Source organism: Saimiri boliviensis, chromosome 3 (genome assembly GCF_048565385.1).
Source record: "Saimiri boliviensis isolate mSaiBol1 chromosome 3, mSaiBol1.pri, whole genome shotgun sequence".
NCBI lineage: Eukaryota > Metazoa > Chordata > Mammalia > Primates > Cebidae > Saimiri > Saimiri boliviensis.
The window spans coordinates 144,807,197-144,827,784 of NC_133451.1; the positions used below are offsets into that span (position 1 = coordinate 144,807,197).

General features: G+C 35.6%; 1 protein-coding gene across 4 annotated transcripts in view; it reads right to left on the minus strand.

The window, feature by feature from the left end:
• Positions 1-1,753: 1,753 nt before the first annotated feature.
• Positions 1,754-20,588, minus strand: part of HHIP (hedgehog interacting protein) — a 94,359-nt gene continuing 75,524 nt past the window's right edge. The window contains exons 12-14 of one of the 4 annotated variants that reach the window (XM_074396862.1): positions 10,713-10,861; positions 7,760-7,884; positions 1,754-6,935 (exon numbers count right to left, since the gene is read on the minus strand). In XM_074396862.1, coding sequence (XP_074252963.1) covers positions 6,921-6,935; positions 7,760-7,884; positions 10,713-10,861 — 289 coding nt within the window. In that variant the 3' untranslated portion in view covers positions 1,754-6,920. Of the gene's footprint in view, positions 8,756-10,712; positions 10,862-20,588 lie in introns of all 4 variants that reach the window. The other 3 variants (XM_010338636.3, XM_003928012.4, XM_074396863.1) reach the window with 3 other exon arrangements.

Consider the following 20,588-nt stretch of genomic DNA (forward strand, 5'->3'; position numbering starts at 1 on the left):
TCGTGCTCAAAGTAACTGATGAAAACACTCCTGGTAGGGTTAACTGGAAGCACAATGGCAAGGTCAGCAAAGTCGTGGGGTACCTGCAATCGCCTTCGTTCACGTCCCTCCCCATTCCACGTGCTGCTTCTCTTCAATTTGGGCACCCAGTGTTCCTAACTTCTCTTCTACATTCTTCACTTATTCTTACTTGAAAGAACGAGGTTTAAGGGACCTACACTTAGAACAAATTTATCAATGTAAGATGTTCATGGCTGCCTAATGAAACTGACCCTTAACGTTGGCATATATTTTGGAAGATATTTTAAAATTAGAACATGAAAAATGACAAAAGATGAAAATATTTTGAGGTAGTTTGGCCATAGAGTATTTAAAAATTGGTGTTCATGTAATCAGTCTGTATGCTTAGAAAAAAGTTTTAAATTCTAAAATAAAAAAGAATTTTAAAATAGCACATGTACAGCAAGTCATAAGATAAAGTTTAATACATTTGATCACGTTAAAAGACACAAAACACAGCCAATCTAACCAAATTTCAGGCATGCATTTACATAAATATATTAAATTAAGAAAAGAAATTATACACTTAAACATCCTTTTCACCTAAAAATCATTAAATCCACAGATCAACAATAAAACCAATTCTCTGCATTTACCACTTCAAGATACAATTGTTCTATTTTAAAGATAACACAAATACACTTGTTAGAATTTATATGCATTATACATATATTATATTTTACATAGATAGTGTGTATACATATGTAGTGTTTGTACAGATAGATAAATATATATATATACATGGGTGTGTGCACACGTACAGATACACACAGATGTACTTTAGGCCATCTGTACTATTACTGTTGAATTCTAAAGTTGAGCTGAGCTGGTGCTGTTGGACGTGATTATTGTCTTTTGCTTCAAACATGCTCATGATGCCCATGGGGCCCACAATCCCCCCTGGTAAATGTCCTTGTCTTTTCTACAGCACATAATCATGGTAGGCACTTTAATAAATATTTTTTCAATTAAAAAATGGATAGATGATTGAATAATAGAAGATTGATTAAAGAGAACTGCGTATGATAATAACTTGGTTAAATAAATCAAATAAGTTCAAATTCAGAGAAATTTCCTGAGCCAATGACTACGCATGTAACTTGTCAGACAGTTATAGAAATCTCTCCTAGAACATATGTTAACCCTGCTCCCTGGAGCTTGTACCTGCCTTTACTACATGTTCATATACCTTCTCCCTCTTATTAACAGAATTCTAAGTATGGGCTGATTCTGGTACTTGCTGTGAATAAGGTTCTGGACAAACTGCCCTAATTTTCAACAATCTAAAGGAAAATGAACCGCTAGAGACACCAAAACATGTTAGAAGAATGATAAAGATAATCATCCCTTAAAACTGGACAAAATTAATCACAGATGAAACCAAAAAAGGCAGAGTTTTCATTTTAGTATTTTACATTTGTTCATTATGATTCAACAATTTTTTTTTCACTTTAGTTGGATTACTTTTGAATAAATAGTTTAGTTTACTGTAGCATGTCCTGGAGAATCAAGTTCTAAAAATTTCATAGTACCTAAGTTACCATTTATCTTATTACTACATGGTTCTTGGTGAAATGCATGTCTAAACATATGTAGTGAATATAATGAGATAAGGGAAATATCTGATTTCTCATAAGGTAGTCAACTGGGTTTTTCAATAATAGTATTAGGAAAGGGACTCTCTTGTACATGAAATCTTAATTTATTCTAGACAAGTCATGTCTCAGATTTTAAGAATATGAGGTAAAAAAACATATCTTTTGGGCATACCATCCCAAAGCTGATCATACCTTGTTCATGTAAATGAAAACTATCAATCAGTTATTTTTTTAATGAAAAGAAAAATGTACAAGAATTAGTTTGTAACTGCAAAGACAAAGCTTATTTCATATTTAGCCACTATGAATTTCCCATTACTGTTATTGTTCAGTTATTTCTATATTATGTGCTGAAATTTTTTCTTTTTGACTTAGGAGATTATAGTCAATTGAGATAATGCATCATATATTTATATTAAGTTGCATATATATGTATATATATACATATATATACATATATATACATATATATATACACACACACACTTATTTTGAATTTAAGTAATACATAATCTATATATGTAAAAAGAAAACCCCAAGAAACCCTACAAAGGAGATGGCAGACTTTATGATGTGTGTTAAGAGGTAACCTTAGATTTAAGTTGAGCTGATACCATTTTTTTATGTTACTATTTAGTCTGGCTCAAAAAAGAGTAACAGATTTTAAGTACAAGGCTTTCTGTTGATACAAGGAATCTAATTATTTATTTTTTATTTTGTTAATTGACTTATATATGACCTATACAAATCATATGAGAATCAAGGTAAATGATGGGTATACCTAAGGTTCATATTTAATGAGGAATTTGAGAAAAGTCCTAATCTCATAAGTGAACAAACCTTTCCATAGAAGCTAGGAAGACCACCAGTGTGACTGAGAAGAAAACAGTTCTACAATACTCCCTCCCAATCCCATGAATATTTGTTACTCTTCTAAAAACTTATTTCAAGGTGATGTCCAAAACTTATTTAGAGAAGATAGTTAAGAGAATGAAGGATTGAAGTTGGCTAGGATTAGTGTTTGACAGGTTCCAAGGTCATTATGTGTGTGTGTGTGTGTGTGTGTGTGTGTGTGTGTGTGTACACACATATATATATATATATATATATATATATATATAAACACACACACACACAGTAGAAGCATATATATATATACTTCTATTCTTAGGTTTCCCACTATCCTTGACATCTTATTCATTATTGGAGGTATGACCAATTTGTGTTGGTGTGATACAAGAGAAAGAAAGATAGCAAATGTATATTTCTTTTATGTATTGTAAAAATGAACTTTCTGATGTTATTGCCAGCATTCAAGTAATAGTTTACTTCCTGGGAGTAAAAATATATACATTTTCTGCCATGGGACTTTGTTCTGAGTTCTCTGCAACTTCAAATCTCATCCCAGGGGTGGGGAAATGAAGATTTTTAATGTCTCCATTGATGAACTGCTTATTTTTTTCCTCACGGATTTGGAATAATTTTCTTTAAAATTATTACATAGAGAAGGTTGTTCCTTGGCTAAGAAATAGCTACGAACTTTCCCTGCTGTTAGCTAACCCCAGTGTTATTCCCTTTGTCTTTCTTATATCTTTGCTTGGGCAGCTGAATTGGAGTATCTGGACTGTTAGTGATTTATACTCTTCCTTATATCTTTCAAGGATTGTAATAGATCAGTCTAGTATGTCATTTGTTTACTATCCACTATTCTTTGCTATATAGAATTTGAGAAAATGTGGGACAAGGAGAGGCTATTTTTCATAAAAACAAAGAAAAGATCATAACCAGCAAAATCAATAGCAAAGTATCCCAGGCTACCTTGAATATGGGTATATTGAGAACATGTCTATTTAGGCAAAACCAACAGAAAATATAGGAGAGGGAAGTGGTTAAAAGAAAAAAGAATATGTGTGTGTGTGTGTGTGTGTGTGTGTGTGTGTCTGTGTGTCTGTGTGTATGTGTGTGTGTATATATATATTATCAGAGAGAGAGAGAGGGAGAGAGAGAGAGAAAGAAGGAGGAAGAGAGGGAGGGAGAGGAAGAGAACACAGATATTATAGGTAACATTTTATAGAAATATTTAAACTAATTTGTTAATCAGTCAACTACAATTAAAATTATAACTCCCAATGGTATACTATAGTTTTCCTCTAAAAATTTGGGTTTGATTTCTTTTTTATGTTTCAAAGCTAAGAGGCTTAGCGGAAAGTTAGACTAATAAAAGTTTAATGTATACCTTGAACGCTCCTAGGTGTAGCATCTAATCTCACATCTTACATCTGGTAGGCTTGTATAGTTTATAATTTAGAGATAAAAACAATATCAAATGCAAATGGAGGCAGGGCATGGTGGCTCATGCCTGTAATCCTAGCCCTATGGGAGGCCAAGGTGAGTGGATCGCTTGAAGTCTGGCATTCGAAACTAGCCTGGCCAATATGTCCCTGTCTCTACTAAAAACACAAAAAAATTAGCCAGGCATGGTGGTGGGCACCTGTAATCCCAGCTACTTGGGAGGCTGAGACAGGAGAATTGCTTGAACCTGGGAGGTTGAGGTTGCAGCAAGCTGAGATTGCACCATTGCACTCCAGTCTGGGCGACAGAGCAAATCTCTGTCTCAAAAAAAAAAAAAAAAAAAAAAGGGCAAATGGATTAAAATTGTTAGTATAATATTTTGTAATTATTTCCAAAGAAATAAATAGGAAAGAAATAACTACCTGGGACTTGCAAACGAAAAACAGAACCGTTTTCTATTTAGGTTGTATGTGTATATATATATATATGTGTTGGTTTCTCTACTCTTTATGAGATACTCAATAATCTGAGAAAACTTCTGAGTATTCTTTGTGATAAAATAAAATATATATTTTACAATAATTACATTGAAAAAAATCCAAGAAGAAAAGTTATGGATGGAAGCACTTTTTGCCATCACTCAAGTTTCTTAAATCTTTTCTCCATTTCATTTAAATATCTGCCAATTGGTGTTTCTTTTATTACCTTAAATAACTGTCAAGAAAACAAGGTTCTATGAACCAGGACAACAGTATGGCAGAAACAGTAGTAGAAAGGTTATTTCCAACCATTTAAAACAACTATAACATCGTTTCACATTTAACTGACATTAAACTTGAGAATGGACAAGGAAATAATAATATACAATTTTCTTTTTCATTATTTCATCTTTATCTTACCCATCAGTATTCTTACGAAGGATCTTTTCTTTCCATTTGAGATTGTGTGCTTTATGAACTGAGCAGATGTTGCCTTTCATGTGATTTAACAATAATTTTTTTCCTAGCTTATACGTCTTAATCAATTCCTACCTGCCTCTCATCATGAATCATGGAAGATAATTCGCCAGTCACGCATTTTAAAAATCTACTTGAAAGAAAAGGTCAAAGAGATTTTTTGAATTGACCACTTAATTTAAAATATGTTGCCATCAATTAGCCAGTGCTATCTACTTTTCTCCTAAGAACAGAAAGAAATGACTCCAATGACTCTACTTTCTTTGCTTGGTTTAATATCCGTGGATCTTGCTATCTTCTCTTGAGAAGAACTTGGTCTTTTATTCTAACGACTCACAAAAGAAAAGGCAATGACACCTGGGGCACATATGTTTTTCTAAGTCACTTAAAAATCTTTCACTTGGGAAAAAGCTGTATAAAAAACCTGGGTCTGGTCAACTTAATATAGATATTTTAAAACAGCAGAACTAATGGCAATGGGACACCTTTTATTTTGGGGAGGAGATGGAAAGTTTAAAGATGTAAGAAGAAATGCTTGATTTTTTTACATTTTGCTGAATATATAGCAGTATCCTTATTGTTTTCAGGGAAACGAGGAATGGGAGAATGTGTAATAAAACTGCACAATTTGACAGATTTAGACAGCTGGCTCCCTCACAAGAAGTTCACATTTTGTTAATGTCACCCACGTTGAATAAGAGACGATTAGATGGTAAGGTCCATTTACAAAAATGGTTGTCAGGACATTTTTTTTTAATTGTAAAACTTTCTGTGATGGAATTCAGTAAAAGGGCTATGGAGAGAAAGCAATGGAGACAAAAGATTGCTATTAACCTACAGATGCAGGCTACTGCATGGTTCATTGCAAGATTTGTCACACTGTTGGGCCAATGAAGTGTTGGTGTGACTAGAAGGGACCACCCCTTTTCTGGGGTAAGAGGGCAATTTGGTCTCCATGCTCATTTAATCCTGAGACTTCTTTGAATAGACTGTCAATTGAATCTAAATTGTGCAAAATTATGCATGCACTTTTTAATGCAGGCTATTGTTCACTAAGCACTGAACCAAGATTTCTCAACCCATTTCCATTTGGCATGAGGTCACTTGAAACTTAAGTAATCATATATGGAAGACAAGAGCAGTGTACTTAACCAATCTTTCTACATTGTGGCTTCTATCTAAATGCTTACTGGGCTTTAATTGCAAATCTCTCACCTTAAAACAATAGAGAAATACCAGCTACAATATATTTTTTTTTAAATTGAGGGTTGTATTCCTAAAGGTAAGGAGCAGGTTTAGAAAGTCAGCTGGTGCTGCATAAGCTATACTGCTCCACAATTTAGATTCTACAGGAATGGATGTTTACAGAAGAAGGAGAGCCATAGTGAGTGTGCACTTGTCATGAGTAGATGTGTTTTTTTTTAGTAGTGCAAAGAGGCCTTATATTTTGTTAAAATCCCAACTTGGAGAGCTGGCCTTGAAAACCATAAAGAAAAATATCTACTAGACTTTTTGCAGATTTAAGTCAGAATGTGTCATCTCTTTAAAACCCTAAACAGAACATTTACAGAAAATTTATTGATACATTAACCAGAGAGTATTTTCATTAAGTTCTGAAGGAACACGTACATTTAAAGTCATATTTGGCAAGAATTATTATGTTAAAAATTTGTACAGGTGACAGCTTACATAGCCAAGATTTTTTAAAAACAAGTGAGCTCTTCTCCAGTGAGGTTCCATTCAATGGAAATCTGCAACATTCTAATAACATATACTCTGACAGTCTTACTATGGCGAAAAGCACTTTACAAATGTTTAATGCTGGAATTTTATAAAGATTGGCTGTTTTCTTGCTTTTTCATCCGTCGTTAATGATTACATGTTGGCACAAGGATACCTTGCTAGATTAGATCCACAGCACATTAAAGACTGTTTGCTTTCTCACTCCCCTTCTTTCCAATTAAGTTGGTGAAAAATGTAACTTTAGTATTTTACAGGACAGGGTAAAGGTGTTTCATCTAGGTGATGTCTATATTATAAAAATAAAATAAAAAATATAAATACGTAACACAAACCCAGTGCCTATTGTTAAATAAAATATACAATAAAAGCAGACCTTTTAGGAAGACTGATTTTAAAATATGCCATTATGATTGAATTATAAAACCCTTGAAAACAATCTTGAGATTAAGATGAAGTAGCCAGATTTCTCTGCTGATAAAAAGGTAAGTGCGTAACATTCTGTAATTGGATACACTGACAAAAATGAAGATTACAATTTTATATCAAGTTGCTCACTTAGAAATTCATCAGGGAGTTCTGAAACATTCTCTCCCAGTATAGTACTTTAATATAAAAATATTGCCTTTTTTATTAGATCCATCAGATTGCACAGTAATGTTTCAAAACTCTATTAAATTTGACTTTAGTGATGACAGACAGAAAATTCCTGGGAAGTCAAATAGTCTATTCTGGTGACATAAAAAATCCATTATCAATTTACAATGGAATTTATGCATAAATTACTCTGCACAAGGAAGTATATATTTTAAAAATTCATCTGTTATGCAACCACGCATATAGGGGTTATGAGTGTGTGTATGTGCATATGTGAACAAACGTGCTGACATACACACAAAAGATCTGCACGTTTGGAAATTATTTTTAAATTAGTGAAAGAGAATGAAATCACAGGAGTGTGTAGCAGGATAACAGTCTTTCTTTTTAATGACAGGATAAAAAATAAATGCCCATTGGAAAGGAATATTCAAACAGTCCCATAAACTATACAATGTAACTCGTTAGATCCAGCAAGTAAGATGTCATGTCAATGATCTGATCAAGAATACCTGCCCTGGTCACTCTGCGGATGTTTCTGTCCACTTGTTCACATTGAGGACCAAGATATCCTTTTTTACAGAGGCACTTGTTTGGTCTAACACAGACACCTCCATGACGACAAGCTGGCTCACATTTTGCTGGGAGAGAAAAAGAGCAAGAACATCATACTCTCATTCTGTATGTCAGAAACAGGACTGAGCATGAGACCAGCAAATATACGCTGACTAAGGGAAGCGAGGGAAAGAAGGGAGATAATTACAAAGTGATCTAAAATATTAATATGTAAGTAGGAAACAGGCTTTTACACCTACAGTTATTTGGGGGCCTGAACTCAGCAGAGAACGAGAGACATTTCTAGAGAAGCAGAGATCACAAGAAACAACTGCAACCCTTTGCAAAATTAACTCTTTTTAAAACGAAGATTTTAGTCCTTTGAAATCTCTGCTCCAGAGGAGCCTTCCTTACAGAGGACCCCGAATGCTCTGCTATGTTCCCATTCCTTCAAGGTAGGACCTCAACATGGAAGCAGCCCAGCCTGAGGGGAAGACACAGAAGCTCAAGCATCTCCAATGCAACATAAAGGAACAGTTTTGGATTTTGGTTAGGTGGAATATCCACCATATAAACTCCCTTGAATTCCTCCTTTCCCTTGCTTCCAGGGGGCACACAGCGTATGCTTTGCTCTCTGATTACACTTTGAAGTCCCTTTCTGGAGTCAGTGCAATTGGCCAGCAAAGGATGTTTTGAGCAAACCTTTTTAGGGTCACCCTACAGCCCAGAATTTATTTATTAAAGAATTTTTACCACTACATTATAAATGGGGAATATAAAGATTTAATGCTAAAATAAGACATAAAGTTGGGTGTATAAATTGCCATTTTCTGGTAAGATAAATCTGGGGAGTACAATCCCTGTGGATGGAGTCAAATTCCTTCAATACATTTCCTTATGTTTTGACGAGACAGGGTCATTTTGACCTTTCAAATGCATTAATCAAATTCCAGGGGTCTGTAGTTGACACATGGAAAAGAAAAAATAAGAAGAAAATAAACAATTTTATCTTTTAAATCTGTGGGAGATGAGAAAACAATGTGAGTACATTAATAAAATTCTTGTTTGCGTACAAAATAAACATTACTTTTATAAAATGATTTTGGTAAATGTTATATAGTCAAATGATTTAAATTTACTCAGTGTAAAGATGAAAGTACCTCATGGAGTAAAACTTTACGATGACTCAATGTATGTCTATTTTACTTTATATCACAATTCACTATTAATATCAATTAAGGTATGTATAATGCCACCCGTATTCAAGATAATTCATTCATCCTCAGTTCAAACATACTGCCACTAGACGGCTTCAGGTAACATAAGAGATTAGGCAAAATGCAAAGCAGGGAACATAGCAGAATGGACACTATTATGTTATATTCTGTTACTAAAAGATGCAGAGAGGCTGAGTGTGGTGGCTCACACCTGTAATCCAAGCACTCTGTGAAGGTGAGGCGGGCGGATCACATGAGGTTGAGAGTTCAAGACCAGCCTGGTCAACATGGAAAACCCATCTCCACTAAAAATACAAAAATTAGCAGGGTATGGCTGTGGGCACCTATAATCCCAGCTACTCAGGAAGCTGAAGCAGGAGAATCATTTGAACCCAGGAGGTGGAGGTTTCGGTGAGCTGAGATCACCTCACTGCACTCCAGCCTGGGTGACAGAGAGAGACTCCATCTTAAAAAAAAAAAAATGCAGAGAAAGTAGATATTGTCAGGCAGCAAAGGAAATAGAGAGACAATATATTATCAGGAATTTGAATATCACTGCATTTGAATACTGATTGTCATATTTTTGGTCAACTAACATAAAGAGGGGATGGGTCAATAAATTGTGAGCATTTGATTTAAATTATGTAATTACTTAATTTCTATTGAGTTTTAATTTTGATATCTCCTTCCTAGATACATAACCATAGTATTAATTAAACACATCTTGTTATTAATGCCAAAGCAATGTACGTTTAAAATATATCTTCTATATGTGATTTTCAATGTTGGTTGTTTTTGTTAGACAATGTAAATAGACAAGTTATAGTTATAATTTTTTGGAACAAATACATCTTGAGGACCAACAAACAGCATTTACAAATTAATAATATTAAATGTTAATTTGAGATTTTAATTTTCATTGGCAATAAGTATTTTAATATTTGAAATAGCTGATATCAAAATCTTTTCGAAGTGATATATGCTGGTTGTTAATTATACATATTCAATTTTAAACTCTAGGTTTCTAAATTTATCTAATTTTCTTACTTCACACAAAGTAGAACTTAAACATCACTGCACATAATTGAGGAAATATCAAGTTACAGGCTAGAACAACCCTGGAATAAATCTCCTTTGCTGTCTGAGCAGATGCACACCTAGTTGATGGTTCACAGGGGAATGGCAAAAAGCATGAAAAAAATCTCATAATATATCTCTAAATAACTGCACTTCTCCTTTTATTTAATAACACCGACTGAAAAGCCCTGTTTTTAGTCTGCTGTAGCAGGAAAGCAAGCAGTAAAGCCAGGAAGGTCATTTACGGGGTGTCTGGAAAATGCTAGCACTTGGAGGGGGGCTTTGCAAACACTAAGTCATCGCTAGCGGGAAATCTCAGAGCCCAGGACTGAGAGGTCCGCAGAGATGATCCAGTTGTGCTGTTTTTTACTTTTTGAAAGGATTCAGTCATTTAAAGATTTTGTATCTTTATAATTAACTTACATAAGTGAATTGTTTACATTAAGAAAACGAGCAAGATTTTACTTACAAGCTCAGAGACAGATGAGCATTAATAGTATTGTAAATGGCTAACCACTTTTGAACACTATAATTGTAGAAGAAACAATGGATGTCAAGTCCTTGAGTACCTAAGGACTGGCTCGCCCCCAGTCCTTTCAGGTGAAAACAGAAATACTAACCGATTCTGCAGAAGTCCCCCTCCCAGCCTGCAGTGCAGCAGCACTTTCCTGTGGGGGTGCAGTAGCCGTTTCGACAGAGCCTGGAGCACTCTGACGCCAGTGTCTGTGCGGGTTGTACCGTGGCTCTGCATTCCTCAGGCATTAAAGGTCTACAGTAAAAGACAATAGTTGAAAGTGTATTCTCGTTGAAAATCAACATTGGAACGAAATCTAGTGATTCAGTGGCTTACAAAACATGCCTCTTACTTTATAGAGAGACTCTTTTTTAAAAAAGTGACTCAGTCAGATAAACCACTTTCTAAGGACAGGAAATACATACCAGTAAGGAAACAAACTAAGCTGTTTGGAACCCAACTGAACACATTAAACATTCGCAGCATTTTACCCTGATCAAAACCCACTGATGAAAACTATGTTTAATTAAATTAATATTTCACATTTGGTAACTAAGAATTTCTAAGCATTGCAATATTTAATAAAACTGTATAAATATCTTAAAACTTTCTCTTTTATATCTACAAAAATGTTTAGGAATAGTGTCTGAGAGAGTTTCACTTGTTATTGACACAGTTGGCAGTATTACAGGGCTGAAGGCATTAATCAAAATGACTTGTGGCTTATAGAGCTTTGGAATCAATTTTTGTTTTAATTTTACATTTCTTTTGAGATAATAGTTTCAGACCGATTTTTCTTGAAAGGTAACCATAATATATGTGTGTATACTACTGAGTCAAAATTTAAACTCCATGCACAGAAAGATCTATATATATATATATATTGATTATTCATACGTAATCTGATTTTGATCCATATATAATGATTATATATATAAATAAGTTGATTTTGTCCTGCTATAAGGAAAAAGAATGCGAAAAGTAGCAAACAGAGGATGGGCAAAGTGGCTCATGCCTGTAATACCAGCACTTTGGGAGGCTGAGGCAGGCAGATCACGGGGTCAAGAGATTGAGACCATCCTGGCCAACATGGTGAAACCCGTCTCTATCAAAAATATAAAAATTAGCTGGGAAGGATGACATGCGCCCGTGGTTCCAGCTACTCGGGAGGCCGAGGCAGAAGAATCGCTTGAACTCAGGAGGCAGATGTTGCAGTGAGCCGAGATGGCACCACTGCACTCCAGCCTGGTGACAGAGCAAGACCCCATCTCAAAAAATATACATATATATAAATAAATAAATAAAAGTAGCAAACAGAAACATCTTATTTGTAATGTAAAAAGTCATAGATTTTAATTGTTCTGCCACGGACATCATTTATAGAGAAAACCAAGATACCACCAGAAGATTTTTATGGTTCTTACTGTTTTTAAAGTAAGATGTCATTTGAGCTGGGTCAGGCTGGAGTCATGGTCACAGCTGCTCATTACTTAATCTTCAGGGAAAAAATGCAGTGTCACATTCCTATCAGTCACTGTTACCTGTGCCACAGTGTGGTGAGAAGTTTCTTTTCAGTTAAGGAATGTAAATGAATGTTTTCATTGCCGGTCAAATCAACAGCATTAGGATGGCCAAACAAATAGACACCTTAAGTATCATAAAAAGAAGGTGATCATTACAGGTCAAAACCTCAAGGGTAAATTACAGAGCGTTCTGAGATAAGCAAATAATTAAGCCCTGCAGACTCAGCTTTTCTGAGATAGGTTACCTTGCTATGTCCCTATGGCAATATAAACAATGATAATAATCTGGGGCCTGACTTCAGGCTGTTTCCACAATGATTCAAAACCATATATGTTAAAAATCAAAATATTTAAAATGTGCAGTGGCTTCTCTAGCTCTTTTCCCCAAGGAAAGTTCCACTCTACGTTGAAAGTGCTGTGTTCTGTAGCTAACATCATAATTCAGAAAACTCCCTTAAATCTATTCAGCCTCTTATTTGAATCTAGGAATGGTCAATTTATGTGAAAGGTCCTTCAGGCATTCTATGCCCTAAGCATATTTTGATTAAAAAAAAAAATTAACGATTTCCATGTGTTCCTCAAGAGTGTCTTTCTGAAAATTAGGGTGGGGTGGTATAAGGTAGAGAAAATGTTCAATGGCTATGCCAGGGAAAGTAAGGACACAATCTTCATCTTCTTGTCCTTGAGTATTCCAAGTATATTCTATTTCTTTCTCATGAAAAATTTTTATTTTGTTTGTGAGACAATGGTGGCATTCTGACCACCAGAAGAGCAATTTTTCAGTAGCCATGATCATTTCCTAAGTGGCATTCAGCAAACAAATAGGCTAATTGAAATCGTAGGATTCTGTGCATCTAACTTCTAATCCTTACTCACTTGCTCACCCACTTTCTGACTCATTCAAGAAAAGAGACTCAGAAATAGGGTATGTCAAAAATATATTACATGCTATATAGGCAATGCAAAATATATAGGTACCTACCCTCACTTACTGCTCTATGAGATGGTTTATGCCTGAATAGGTGAATCTAAAGAGATGGCACCATTTAGGTCATGAATATAGGTCAACTTAGTTAAACAGCAACTAGAAAATGTTGCCTGTTTGAGGCAAAGTATAGGAACACTGATTCATGGCCACTGGGAAGAGGAATGAGGACATGATGAATAGAAATCCGATACTGAAGGGCAATTCTTTAGAGGAGAGTGTCTGACCTGTTTCCCTGCTGATATTCCAGTTGGATGCTTTGACTATTTTTCACCAAACATTCAAACATATGGAAACTCAGATTAGGAAGAAGATTTTAAATTGCTTTTTTTTTTTTTTTTTGACTAAGATTTGGTAAATGTTTGCCTACCCACAGATGTAGTAATGATTTCATACCTGGGCTTGTTTACTTTAATTTATATAAGACTGTGTGGCTGTCATCTACAAACATTGTAATTCTCTCAACTTTTATTTAAATACCAGGAGAAATTATCTTTTTTTTTGGTCTATACAGTGATAAAAAACATTCTGCATTTATTAAATGAAACCAATTCTCTCTCTTTTAAACTGTTACTCTGTCTGGGCTCCCTTAATATGAACATTTACATAAAAGATTGAGTGTCTCTTTTAGGGCTTTATTTCTCTTCAGGAATAGGCTATTTATCGCTCGCTCTTTTTTTTTTCTCTCTTCACTGAAGGTTGTCTGAGACCAGAAGCTACATATTCAATCTTCTTGAAGTCAAATCATTTACTTGGGTAAGTACTGTGCTCTTCAGGGAGATAAGACATAAATACTATGGGGGTAAGTACTGCGCTTTTCAGGGGAATAAGACATAAATACTAGAGGGTCCTGAGCCTCACAGAGACTACTGAAGGAAAGACAAACATTGGCCAGACATGGTGGCTCACGGCTGTAATCCAAGCACTTTAGAGGCCAAGGTGGGTGAATCACCTGAGGTCGGGAGTTCAAGACCAGCCTGACCCAACATGGTGAAACCCCGTCTTAAATAAAAATAAATAAAAGTAAATAAATTATAAAAAAAATGCATACACAAAAGTATAATGCACTCCGATTTTGCTATGACACAGGTGTACATGAAGTATCATAGAAATACACATGAGGAGGCAACTAGTTTAAGAGATGTTATAGAGAGATGACATTTACGCCACCATGTATTTTATCTTTTCAACTACTCATATTCATAGAAACTAGGAAAATACTGTATAGGCAGTCAATAGAAGTTTATTAAATTAAATTAGGTCAGGTATGACGACTCATGCCTGTAATCTCAGCATTTTGGGAGGCCAAGACAGGTGGATCTCCTGAATTCAGGAGTTCGAGACCAGCCTGGCCAAAATGGTGAAACCCCATCTCTACTGAAAATTCAAAAATTAGCTGGGTGTTGTGGTGGGTCCCTGTAGTCCCAGCTGCTCAGGAGGCTGAGGCAGGAGAATCACTTGAACCAGGGAGGCAGAGGTTGCAGTGAGCTGAGATCATGTCATTGCACTCCAGCCTGGGCGACAAGAGTGAAATACTATTTCAAAATAAATAAATTGAATTTAATAGTAGTAACTTTCTCAAATACACTGTCTGAAATATGAACTCCATGAGGACAAATATTTCCTCTCGTCTCTTGTGGTTCCCCAGGACCTAGATAGATGTGTTGCACATGGAAAATGCTTAATAAAAATGTGTTGAATGAATGAAATTAATAAGAATATGGAATTTTTAAAGGGTGTTTGTGTTGGGTAAAGATATGAGGAAAATATGGGCCATTCAGGAAAGGGATATCCTTAAAATCTAATTGCTATACCTTCATATCATAAACACAAACATTTACTGTTTTTCTCTCTATTGACTAAATAAACTTGTCTTAAAGTTTTTTCCAAGGTACAGTTAAATTCATTCTAAAAGATGTATTTTTATACTAACTACAACCATAGTAAATGAACAGAAGGCTAAGCAAGTCATGGTCAGCATGAGATAAAGAGACAGGATTATCTTCTCTTCCAGATGGGAATTAAGTCAACACATTAAAATTCAATTTTCTAATATTTGGTAGTGTCTGACAAAGATTTTTCGTGATTCCAACTATTCCCCTGCAATAACTCTTTGTAATGGTGACATTCTCCCTTTTACGGAAAAGAACAGGCCTCCTTTACATGGAATAAAGAGAAACAAAAAGGGAAGAAACAGTACCTTTAAACTATTTATTGTCATGTTGAAATAGACCATCTTAAGTACTACATATACACACCTAGATGGGATATAAACAAAACTTTAGGGTATATTTCTGTGATGCATTAACCCATTTTCATACTTAATTTTATCGGACTGGAAAATTGGGTGCTTTAATGTATGATCTAATCAGAATCATTTAAATTGTCTCATTCTTCTTTTAAACACTAACTCTTTAAACTTTTGGCACTCTATTAAATGAAGTTTGAAGTAATTTTCAAAACAGAAAATGTACCCCAGAGGGTGTTTAGGCTAGTAAAAACGAATATTTCTAGCCTATTTTTTGACAGCTATCCTCATAGCCCTTGAACTTAATTTAAATCAGAAAAACATATTTCCTAGTCCCTTCACACATGACAAATAATGAAACACTAAAACCCTAGTACAAAAAACTGTCCAACATTCTTTAATGTATAAAGCACTCTTTTCAGAAATATAAAATATATTTTCTTAGAAACCGACTTTGGCTTGCTTTGTGTAGTAGTATAAAGATTTGGATACTTTTTTGAAAACAAGGGAGAAGTTGAGAAGCATAAGTGATTTGTAACACACGTTATAGGTGATGAGACTCTGTGAATAGCTAAGACCAACAGTGAAAGTCTTTGGGTAGCGGTATTATGAATGGTTTTTGTTTCATGATATTTAATTTAATGGATGAACAAATAAACCAACACACAGAAAATCCTTTGATTCTGTTTGGAGGTACAAGGATAAATCCTGTCTGAGCAAGAGTAACTACTTCCACACAAGCACTGCAGAAATCTATTTTGTCTCACAAAAAGGAAAGGAGCTCATTCTGAAATTTTTGTGAGCTGTCTAGATTTTGAATTCATTTCATTGTAAAACAAGATCTACAGATCATGAGTAATACTTATGTTTGAAATTCTGATGGAGGATTTAGAAGTTGTAACAATTCTGTAGCCTCTCTCTTAGACAGCTATGTGTTGAAGGGTGGAAGGTGATGTAAGAGCTGTCTTAATCCCTCATCCACAGACACGTTGGGATGCATGGAAAACAGCACTCTTGCAACTCTAACATTTAAAAAACTACTTATCTTCCATGTTTTTTTCATTCTCATGAGTTAGGAAAAATTGACAAGTCAAAATCCTCATTCCACAGAATGCAGAATCTTAGGCCCTAACCCCGGATCTACTGATTTTGAATCTTTAACAAGATGGCCAGGTGACTCGCATGCTTATCCAAGTTTGTGAGGCCTGTTTCTAAATTAGGACCATTTCCCAGCCAGGAGGAATTAATGTGGCCATTAATTAGTGTGTTCAGGAGCTTCCAAGTACAGAATGCTCTGAAATCTTCCAACTGGGTGGAGTCTTTGCCCTGAACAAGGAGGCAGTCTTTGAATGCCACAGCAGATTCTATGGTTTAAGGAATTTCCTCACGCTGTAAGCAACTCGATTACAGAACGATTATCCTTGACCACGCATCATTTTTAAGCCAGTACTCATCACTTTTACCTAAGAAAGGGTAAGGAAGTGAAAAACATCTCATGATGGGATAAATTTTTACTCCTCTCCCATCTGTAGAGCTTTAGGCATAGGAAGAAATGCTAGTATGTGTACCAGCTGTGTACTTGCTGTGTCATCTGTGTGTTCATCATTTTAGTGCCTTTCTCAAAGGCAGTATACAAACTGATATTTCTCCTCTTCATAATTGTCTTAATGACTGTTCACTGAATTTTTCCTGGTCATATCAATGTTTCTTACTTCAGCGTCAGTTTACTTATAAGGAGTAGAAGCTGTATTCTGAATGATTTACTGCGTGTTTTGAGACCACACATAGCCATTTTGTAGCAGCTTTAAAAATAACAATGCGGCCAGGCTAGGTGGCTCACGCCTGTAATCCCAACACTTTGGGAGGCTGAGGCGGGTGGATCATGAGGTCAGGAGTTTGAGACCAGCCTGACCACCATGGTGAAACCCTGTATCTACTAAAAATACAAAAATTCGCCGGGCGTGGTGGCTTGTGCCTGCAATCCCAGCTATTCAGGAGACTGAGGCAGCAGAATGGCTTGAACCCTGGGAAGGGGAGGTTGCAGTGAGCCGAGATCACGCCACTGCACTATAGCCTGGGTGAAAGAGTGAGACTCCGTCTCAAACAAAACAAAACAAACAAACAAAATGCATTATACAAACTTAATTTAGCTGAGGAATCATATATTTATAATAAAATCATATTCCATAGTGGAGCCAATGGAATCTATTCCTGTGTAACCATGTAATATTGATTTCATTGGGACTTCATGGCAGTAGAGACAGCAATACACATTTCCTAATGGTATCTTTCAAGTACCATTTGAAGTACAGCAAGGAATCAAATGTTTTACGAGTTACTGCTTTCATTTTATTTTAAAGGAATGTCTTCCTTGACATTATAGCATATGTAGGCTGCAGAAATATCTGTTTTAAGTATTCTTAAATAACTCTGGGCTGGGCGTGGTGGCTCACACCTGTAATCCCAACACTTTGGGAGGCCAAGGTGAGCATATCACAAGGTCAGCAGTTCAAGACCAACCGGACCAACATGGTGAAACCCCGTCTCTACTAAAAATACAAACAAATTTAGCTGGGTGTGGTGGCTCACGCCTGTAATCCCAGCTATTCAGGAGGCTAAGGTGGGAGACTCACCTGAACCCAGGGAATGGAGGCTGCAGTGAGCCAAGATGGCACCATTGCACTCCAGCCTGGGCAACAGAGCAAGATTGGTCTCAAAACAAAAACAAACAAACAACAACAAAAATAAACAGAGGGTGGGGGGGTTGGGGAGGGATATCATGGGGAGAAATGCCCGATATAGGTGGCGGGGAGATGGAGGCAGCAAACCACCTTGCCATGTATGTACCTATGCAATAGTCCTGTAAGATCTGCACATGTAGATCTTGTGCAAGAGATCTAGAACCTATAGTACAATTTAAAAAAAAAAAAAAACCCTGATATCAGAACAAAGAGAAAATAAACCTTTTAAATTCAAGGATAGCTCTGAACTTACGTACTTTATGAATTATATTCAAATTTTTAATTTGTACTACATATTTCTAAAATTCAAGTTTAGGGTTGATAAAGCTAATGTTCTATCTTATTTTTACGTAGTGTCTAGAAATTTCTCTGTTCCGAAATGTGCTGAAAACAAGTGGGGCTTGGCATTGACTGTCTTCTTTGTGACTAATAGTCTCTTCAGAAATAGTCTTTTTCTCTCTCTGTCATGTTAGGATACAGTGAGAGGGTGGCAATGTGCAAACCAGAAACAGAGCCTTTACCAAGAATCCAACCATGCTGGCACTCTGCTCTTGGATTTCCTTCAGTACCATCACAAGTAGATGTCTGTTGTTTAAGCCACCTAGGTATTTTGTTATAGCAACCTAAGCTGACTAAGACAAGGGCTTATGGGAAGAATTGGTTTAGGGCAGACCCCTCAAGATCTGTGCAGCTTTGTAACTAAAGCAGTGGTGAAAACAAAAGTTGGTATCTTGGAAGAAAGTTTGAGCAACCAAGTGAGCAGCTGAGAATTAGCTGGAGGTTGCTTCAAGAAATTAGAAACACACAAACAAAATGATGATGGAAGTGGAACTCTGAAAAGACAATGTGCACCCTGAAGAGAGCCATGCAAGGCTTTGGGGTGACTCTTGGAGGAAGGAAACCCAGTGTAGGCATTTATTTTTCATTGACAGCTCAGCTGAGAAGGCTCTTTCTGCCTGTGCAACACCTCGGCTGAGGGTATGTTCCTTTCCTTATAATTCTGGTTATGTCTTGCTTGAGAAGCTACACAACTTTCATGTTATGCTGATATTCTTTTTTGTATGTGAGCTTATTAGTGTTAAAAAATTCATAATGTAGCAGAACAGATTTGAATGCGAAGCTGAATCATGGTGAGTTTTACCTGCATCAATAATTTCTGGATCATTCATTTGGCAATTTATGATGTACAGTGTTATGGTACAGTATTTTTGTTCCAAAGTATTTTATCTCAAATGATATTTTTTGTATTAAATAATGTATGCAATATCCTGATTTAAAGTAAAAATAAACTTTTTAGGGGATGGGACCAGTTTCTCATTTATTTTCTCCCTCCATAGCACATAATGCAAATACAATATCTTGAACATAGGAGACATACAAAAAATGCTTCTAATGACATCAGGACTAATAAAATCAGGACTCTTGGATTATATCTTTACTTACTCTGATATGACACAAAAATAAAAACTAATTAATTAGGGTATGATTTTTAAAAAGCCAATGCCATTGCTTCCTAATATAAAGAAGGAAATATATTTTGTTCAGAATTTTTATGTCCAAAATCGAGTTTTTAACTTAAATACTTTATTCATAAACCATAATTGATAAAAATGTTAGAAATCAAGTATTGTTTATGTAACTTAATATAACCAGATTTTTTTTCTGATTTTATCTATTTTTATTGTAATGAAAATAGCTCAGGGGAATGACAACTAATATTAACAAATAGAATAAATAGGCTGGGCGTGGTGGCTCATGCCTGTAATCTCAGCACTTTGGGAGGCCAACGCAGGTGGATCACCTGAGGTCAGGAGTTCGAGACCAGCCTGGCCAATTGGCGAAAACCCATCTCTACAAAAAATACAAAAAATTAACCAGGTGTGGTGGCGTGTGCTTGTGATCCCAGCTACTCGGGAGGCTGAGGCAGGAGAATCGTTTGAACGTGGAAAGCAGAGGTTGCGGTTGCAGTGAGCCAAGATCGTGCCATTGCACTCTGGCCTGGGCAATGAAAACAAAACTCTGTCTCAAACACAGACACAGACAAGACACACACACACAGACACAGACACACACACACACACACACACACACACACAATAACACTTGTATTATAAAATAATCCAAAAGACTTAAAGAATTTTTCTTTTAGAAATCATCAAAAATAAATTATTAACTCCATTTTCCCACTCATAAAGCAATACATCTACCAGTGTTTTAATTTCATATCATATGAAGGTAGAAATTTAAGTATCACTAAATGCTTTAAAGAAAAAAAGAAACTTAAGACAAGTTTCTTTCCTATAAAAGAGCACAGAAATGTCAGTTCAAATTCTCTTTGAAGCTGACTAGCCTGATGAATTTTCAAGTTTCAATGTTCTTATATTATTTATTTGTCATAGCTGACAAAAAAGTTATTTAAATGACCAATTTTTTAACTCAACCAAAATGAATTAGTAACAAAATGATGTTAAGATGCAGTTTTTTC